At 52.4% G+C, this 7,949-nt stretch overlaps 1 protein-coding gene across 2 annotated transcripts in view; it reads right to left on the bottom strand.

Moving 5' to 3' along the window:
* Window positions 1-7,949, bottom strand: part of PUF60 (poly-U binding splicing factor 60KDa) — a 21,312-nt gene that overhangs the window by 8,911 nt on the left and 4,452 nt on the right. Inside the window, exons 2-5 of one of the 2 annotated variants that reach the window (XM_010137447.1) lie at window positions 7,408-7,503; window positions 5,611-5,700; window positions 4,560-4,610; window positions 203-364 (exon numbers count right to left, since the gene is read on the bottom strand). In XM_010137447.1, coding sequence (XP_010135749.1) covers window positions 203-364; window positions 4,560-4,610; window positions 5,611-5,700; window positions 7,408-7,485 — 381 coding nt within the window. In that variant the 5' untranslated portion in view covers window positions 7,486-7,503. Of the gene's footprint in view, window positions 1-202; window positions 365-4,559; window positions 4,611-5,610; window positions 5,701-7,407; window positions 7,504-7,949 lie in introns of those variants that run through there. The other variant, XM_010137448.1, reaches the window with a different exon arrangement.

The following is a 7,949-nucleotide window of genomic DNA, read 5'->3' as shown; positions in this document are numbered from 1 at the left end:
GCTGTCGACCCTCTTCCTCCCCCCCCCCCCCACCCCACGTTCGTCTGCCTCCCAGTAGAGAATCCTGAGGAGCCAGGTGGAGCAGGCAGCCACCAACGCCGACCTAGGGGCTCTCCGTGAGGAGAGGGCTCCTTCCTGCCCAGGTACACCCAGGAGGGCCCTGCAGAGGAGAACAAACATCACTCGAGGGCTGTCAACCAACCTTGTGTTTCATGGTAACTGAGTCCCAGGACATATCAATGCTTTTTATGGGTCCAAAAGGGGCAAAGGCCTGGCGAATGGTGTCTTCTCCCAGTTCATAGTATATGGAGCCCACATACACGCGACACATGATGGCCAGGGCGCGCTGCCTCTGAGCTGCCATCTGTATTGGAAAGAAGAACTGGCTGGTTAGGGCAAGGGTGATCACAGGCGTCAGGACCTCTGTCCCTTCCTCCTTCCCTCCCAGGAGCTATGGCCCAACAGTAGGCAGCTCCTCCCAGGCTGCAGCGCAGCCGGGCACACGCAGCAATACAGAGGTCTCTTCCCGCCCAAAGCACAGACTGCCGGAGCGGATAAACAGTACAGCTCGCTCCCGGGGCAGTCAAATCTCTGATGGGCTCTGCCGCCTCAGGAGCCAAACTCCAACCCCACCGGTAAGGTCTAACCCTCCCCAGCCCGATCACGTCTCCAGCAACGCCTGCGGGAGGAGGAAATGACTTCATTCTAGGACAGCTTCCCCCTCCAGGCAGCAAAGGTCTCAGCTCTAGACACTATCAGCCATCCCTCCCACCCCCTCCCGCAAGGGACAGCACGAGATCCAATACTGGGCACCACCAGTCGCTCCCTCCCCCCGACCCCATCCTCCCAGGCAGCAAAGGATCTGGAACTGGGAACCTCCTCCCCACTCCCTCAGCATCACACACCACCCCCCGCCCCAGGCAGGATGAGATCCAGTACTAGGCACCACTTCCACCGCACAGGTCAAAAGCAAAGCCAAAGAAAAAAAAAAAAATCGAAGGGTTAAAGGAAACATTGTGGTTAAGTGTGTGGTGCTAGTACTTATCACTGCCTGCTGTTACTGGCTCAGATAGTGGTGCAGCCCCAAAGGCTCCGCCCTTATCAGCTCGGTGCAGAGAAGGTCTCTGTGCTATTTTCTCCTAAGTATGCCTGAAAACCTGTTTGCAAGACAAATCCAGAGATTTCTTACAGCAGGTATCCAAAAAAAGCAGTAAATCCTTCAATTATTTGTCAATTCTGGAATAACTGCTACTAATAAATGTTGCTCTAGGAAGACGCTGCCTACAAAAATGACAGGTTTGGCCAGCGTGTCCTAGCAGCACGTCTTGGGACCAAGGCAGACTCCGGTCTCTGTAGAGGCAGCTCCCTATAACCAGCAAGACTGAATGACAGTGCGTTGGAGATGGGCCAGGGCTTCACTCCTGCTCCGCAGGGACAGACGGGACAGGGGAGAAGCCCTGAGGGCTATGGACTGCTGCAGAGCAGGCAAACGCAGCGTGAAGCTCGATGCCTCTCTCCCCGCCCAGCACCGCAGTGGGAGCTCTGAGCAACCACCTCTTCCCCCCACCCCTGCTGAAAAGTGTCTTTAATCAAGGCCTTTAAAAGGAAACCCTGAGGGCTATGGACTGCTGCAGAGCAGGCAAACGCAGCGTGAAGCTCGATGCCTCTCTCCCCGCCCAGCACCGCAGTGGGAGCTCTGAGCAACCACCTCTTCCCCCCACCCCTGCTGAAAAGTTTCTTTAATCAAGGCCTTTAAAATAGGCCATTTCAGCACGAGCACAGCGAGCTCTGATGCGTCTGGGAACGCTGCGGCTCAAATGGCAAAACAGAGGGGACAAAAACGGACACGAGCCATACCTGACCATACCCCTCTCCCTCACAGTACCCACACATAGTGGGCATTGACCACAGAAGGAAACATACTGTACAGGTTCCACTCCTACTGTTCAACACAGCAGGGACACTGGACACAGGAATGGTTCTCAACCCCTGCTGCTGCTCCTCAACTTGCTCCGGGCTGCATTTACATGTGTCACGTGGTTAAATTAAGCTGGTTTTCAATTCACTCTGCAATGCTGCGACTAGGAGGACTATGGCACGTGCACGAGCAGGACAGCTGATGGGACACAGGAATGGTTCTCAACCCCTGCTGCTGCTCCTCAACTTGCTCCGGGCTGCATTTACATGTGTCACGTGGTTAAATTAAGCTGGTTTTCAATTCACTCTGCAATGCTGCGACTAGGAGGACTATGGCACGTGCACTAGCAGGACAGCTGATGTGTTGACTCCCAGATTCTCCAACGCATCCCCAGCTTTGGTGCAGGAAAGCCCATGATCAGTAGCCCCTCAGCCTGTGCAGTGTGTCCCATTACGGGTTCAGAGCCACCACCATCCTAACCCCAGGTGTCAGAGTGAGGTGCCTCCCCTCCAGTGCCAGACTGCAATCAAGACCCCATACATTACTAGGAGTGCTTCCTGCCCAGGCACCGCAGCCTCGCTCGCACCAGGCAGAGGGGTCTTCCACTTGCTGAACGGTCTATAACACGTATAACACGGAAAGAGGACACTCTCTTCTCTTCAGTTAACAATGTCATGGGGGATAGAAAAATGGCATCTGTACTCTCCCAGGGCAGCAACCTCTGCACACCGCACCCCGCTGCAGAGATCCTAACTGAGCAGGCAGGGGAGTGACAAGGACACTGTCACTTCAAATCAGAAATCTGGACCTACAAAAGGCTGAGCTGAGGTGGACCGTGATGACTAGAGGTATACAGAGATCCCTGACAGGAATAGGTGGCATTGGGTTAGTGGAGTGATGCAACATACACCTATGACCTGAGCACACAACAGCATCAGCATCATCATTGCTTTCACAAGCTACGCTAAGCAGATTGTATCAGCCCTCCTTCTCCACCTAAAAAAATGGAGTTTGACATCTCTGCAACCTTCCTAAAGGCAGCAGCTCAGAGCTGTATCTATGCAGTGATGCTCTCAAATGCTCATGAAGGCAATTTTAAGGATGAGCCACAGCATCGTGTTGGAAGGACTCCTTTAAACAAAGGTGATGAAAAAACATCACCGCTGGCTTCAACTGGAACACAACGACACCAGGAAATGGTGCTCATCTGGCTGAAGTGACATGGTATCTCGCACTGCAATACCTGTACGATCAAGCAGAGAGGAAGCTTTGACTCAGGCACTAAGACATGGCAACAGGAATTCAGGCTGCGCTTCCTTCAGGTAGAAACTGATGGATCTTGTCAGCAGGGAACAGGTCTTTGGGTGGTCTCTGCACCCCCAAGGGGCCTGGGGAAAAGCCCATGCCGAGGACAGGGCACCCCCGACGAAGGGCTCAGCACAGATCTCCACTCCTGGGCTTTGTCTACCAGCAGCCGTCTCTGACTCCCCGGAGAGGGAGGAACAGCTTCAGGAGAGAACTCACAATACCGGCTCTGCCTTTGAGGCTAATGAGAGTTCAAACATTCCCTGCAACATTATGAGCTTTTTGTCTGTCACCCAGCTGTGAATCATGAGCCGGGAAACTGTTTTTAAAAAATTGGTGGAGTTGTGCTCTCAAGGAAGCGTCTACGTTCAGTGGTAGAAGTTTCTTGGCCAGAGAGCTCAGGAACCAGCTATGCCCAATTCACCTCGAGGCATACACTTCCACTCTGTTCCAAACTTACACACCCCCACAGCATTTGTTTTGGCTCCCCCGCTGACACACTGCCTGCAGTCTTAGTGCATCACTCATTTTGGAGTACAAGCCTCTGGCTGCATTTTACACCAAGCAGAAATACCATATTCCAGCAAGATGGAAAATATTTACCAATTTACAAATGACCCTTTGCATTCAGCAGAGCTTAGAGGACACTTTCTGCAGCGGCCGCTGTCCAACAAGTCTAGGGAAAAGGAGGGGATGAACAACCCCAGGTAATTAAGCTCTTTGTGGCATCTGATTGGGAGTTCCAGCACTAAAGGACTGCACAGGTTCTCTGAAACCACGGACCTGCAGTTTTGTTACCTCCATCCTGCTTTTCCTTTATCGACACATGCCATATCCACCTAGTCTGGAACATGCACAGTAAAGAGCAGCCTCGCAGCTGGGCTACGACACATTCTGCCAGCCTTGGTGCCCCAGTACTCCCCAGCACCTCAGCTGCCAGGTCTCTGGTGCTGAGAATTCCCTTCGTCAGAAATTGCCCGTTTGAGTTACCTTGGCAGTTAGTTTTAGGTCAGGACCTCAGAACTGCAGCATCCCTAGAAATGCAGCTCCCACAATTTCACGGGTGTGTTCAGAACTGTTCGAAATCTAACGCTTTCTTTGCCAACTGCCTCCAGGACCCCGACTGCCAGTGTCCCAGCAGACTGCACCCAGCCTGGGGTCTTCCTCTGGGGAGTTTACACTTTGCCTCTGCTTGTGGTGCTTGTCCGTAACGGGTGGGGAGGTGGGAGGGTTGTGCTGGGTTGAATTAAGAGTCTTGTATTACCACTACGTACTTCCCCACTCTAGGCCCTGACTAAGACAAAGTGCCCAAGAAGAAGTGAATATGTCTATTGACCGATTGTAAAGGTGAGAGAGGATCTCCAAAGCCCATTGTCACTGCTGCCATCTGAAAGACAGTAAAGACAGAGTTCAGTCTGTTGGAGCTGAGCATACTACGGCTGTTTGTAAAAACTCAAGCAGAGCGGCGGCACAGGGAACCTGTGAGAGAGGCCTCTCCTTCCTCACCCCTCACTGCCTGGTCCCAAGGACTGTCCGGCGCTGGGACCCTGCAGATTCCAGTCCCACCAGGTCAGGGTGGAGTTGTGCTGCTGCCACTGCCTCAGGAAGCAGGGTCTTCTCCCAGGGGGGACTCAAGGCAATAGTAACCTCTGCAACCACTGTCGTTGATTCACCCCCAGCATTTAAAAAGGAGCCCCTTAACTAGGTCAGACGCTCAGAAACATGCACAGCCCTGAAAGGCCAGAGCTGCCTCATGGCAAGCCCATCCACAGCGGTTCTTAATAAAAGAGCCAATGTCCCACAGCCATTAATTTGGGCTTCCTAACTTGGAGTAGAAGGCAGTGAGATGTGTTCAAGAAACCCCTGAAGGAAGGGAGATTCAAACACCAGTTAAGGGCTCTCCCAATACACAGGCATTCCAGCTTTAGCAGGAACCGCCAACGAACTTCTCTGACATCGAGAGCGCACCCAGGCGAAGGGAAGGGACGTGGGGCAATACTGTTATAGACAGCAGAGACAGGGACCTTCCCCTCGGGCAGGAGAGGTGGTGAAGGATAACCCCAGACACCACCTTAAATGTAAGTTGGAAGTGAAACCCACAGCAAATCCTTTGGCTCCGGGCATTTCTAGAAGCATTTGGCCAGTCAACAGAGAGAAACTCTTAAAAATTTACTCGTTGAATGAGGGAAATCTGGGGGCAATTTGTGGAGGTGAGCAAAGGGGGTTTCTCTAGCGGGCTGAAGACAGTCTGCTCCAGCCCTGCTGTGGAAAGAGCCACGTGTGCTGGCTGCGGGCAGGCCTCAGGGCTGTGCTCTGCTCCTAAGCGCAAAACGAACTCCACCTTGGGGGGGAGTAAGGCACAGCGGGAGCATCTCAGAGGGTCTCACCTGGAGGTTGGTGAGCTGCTGCTGCTGGTGGGCGATGGTTTGCTTCACCAGCACACTCTTGATGCTCTGCTCCATCGCATACTTCTTTGCCTGGAAAGAAACACAGCCTCTGTAGTCACAGGATAGTACCAGGGAGCAGGGAAGGACGTTTATTCCACACCACAGCTCCCCAGAACCACACAACTGTCCACCAGCAGAACTTCTGGCACTCCAGCCCTAAGCAATAATGAGGCATTGTTCATCAGCCAGCGGCCAACAGCTCACTGACATCTTGGTCTGCTTCTTAGAGTCGTGAGCCCTGAAACACAGCACAAGGCTTGAGCAGAGGACTGGCTGGACTCACTCTGCAGCAGACGCGACATCAGGAAAGCAGCATGCACTGGACACTGAGCGTTTCCCCTCTGCCGCCCTTGGCCCCTCAGACCCCACCACAACACCTTACCTGCTGGGATGAGGGCAGGACAGAGCCTCCTCCAAGTCCTCTCCACTCAGAGAGCATCTGGACAAAAAGTTTCTACAGAAGGGAAGGGCCTCCAAACCCCCATGTCCAGTCTCTGGACTGGGCACTCCCCCCTCTCTTCTTTTACCACATCTGGCCTACTGTAGCTTGGAGGACCCACTGCTCCTGCTCCCTACAATGCTCCAGCTCTCCTCCTCTGGTTCCTAGCCTGCAGACACCAGACTGACTGGTCTTTTTCTTTCAGCCTTCCACAAATTCGACAAAGCCTGAGCTTTATGCCTGGTGCTGCTGACATGGAGGCTCTTTGTCAGGGGACACCTAATACCCACATGTGTGCCTATCCCCAGGGGAGGGTACACACACAGCCAGCCAACCTCTCAGGCACCTGCTTTCCATGGGTGTACGTGTTTGGGAGGTGCCAGGGAACGTGGATTTGAGACGGGTGCTTCGGAAACCTGGAAACGGACAAGGGGATTTACATCTGTCAGCTATGGAGAAGCCAGAGGAAACGAGGCCGTTTCGCACTGTGAGCCAAACACACACATAAGCAGCTTCATCACCAAGGGAACATTCACGTGAAGCCTACCCACAGCAGTGCTTTCCTTCAGCAGAGCACAGCAGACATCTAGCCCACAGCTCCCACGTCCCCTGGTTCTGCGGGCTTTCCCCTTCTCCCAGCTCTGCTCTCCCCTCAGGGAGCCAGGCACCACTCACTCCACCAGAAAGTGGGCAAGAAGCAGTAGTAACCTCCCCACCAGCTACATGGAACAACCTGGAGTCAGAGCCAGACTGAGACCTTGTCTAAATCAGAACAGGCTGGCTCAAACGGGTGGGAAATACTTGCTACTGGGTCTTTTCACAACAGGATGGGAAATAGCAGGAGGGAAAATCAGAGCTATTTCGTGATGTGTTCTGGTGTGGATGGAATAGAAGACCAGCTGGAGCATATCGGAAACCTGCTGCTTGTGGAGTATGGGCTGCTCCTCACAGTAGCTTTGCGCAGTTACATATTGTCTTAGAATTACAACAGCACCTTAAGGTGGTAAGTACTTATGATTTGGATTTTTTTTTTTTAATTAAAAACACTCTCCCCACCCCAACATCACTGCTCCCAAAAAGCATCTACAAACTCTAAACCAAAACAAATAATCTGTGAGCACAAATGTGGAAGTGTGACTCCACACACAGCATGGCCGTTACCCTGTACAGATCCCTGGCAGGTGAGTTCCCTTGATAACATCAGGAACAGAGGCTCATTTAAAAAAACCAAAAAGAAACAAAACCAAAAAGCCACAAACACGAGTGCTAAGAAGGAAATTCACATCAAGTTTACTCACTTTCTGGAGAGCTTCCTGCTGCTCTGGTGTGAGGGGTGGAAGCCCCAGTTTAGCCGCTGTGCTTTGTCCATTTTCCATCTTAATGGACTCTGTGCCCTGAGAAAATAGAAAATACTCATGAAAAAGTTGTTCTCACAGAGGTGACCAGTTTCTCCATCCCCAGAAATGCAAAGCACTTAATGTCAGAATGTCATAGTTGACTAAAAAGTCTCCCCAAACCTACTGGTAATCCATGTAACCTGTTACTACTCCAGCCTCTCCTTTGGGAGAGCTGTCCCATCAACTACACAGACGTTGGGTGCTAAAGGGGTTCTGTAACCACCAGATTCTCAGTTCAGAGAAAATTAAACAGTCCCCAGTCTTCACTCACATCATCTCCATTCCAGCTCTTGACAGTTACACCCTGTCAAATGTCCCCATCTGGTTTCTCCTTCCACCTCTCCTACGCTGGTTTGTCACCTGGGTTCTCAAGTTCCCTTTAACACCTTCTCTGACACTTCTCCAGGTCTCACACACTGTTCTGGGCACTGCGTACTCCAGAC

The sequence above is a fragment of the Buceros rhinoceros genome, unplaced genomic scaffold, assembly GCF_000710305.1.
Source record: "Buceros rhinoceros silvestris isolate BGI_N320 unplaced genomic scaffold, ASM71030v1 scaffold1786, whole genome shotgun sequence".
NCBI classification, from domain to species: domain Eukaryota; kingdom Metazoa; phylum Chordata; class Aves; order Bucerotiformes; family Bucerotidae; genus Buceros; species Buceros rhinoceros.
Note: the sequence above shows the minus strand (reverse complement) of the source record. Positions and strands in the feature narration are given on the sequence as shown.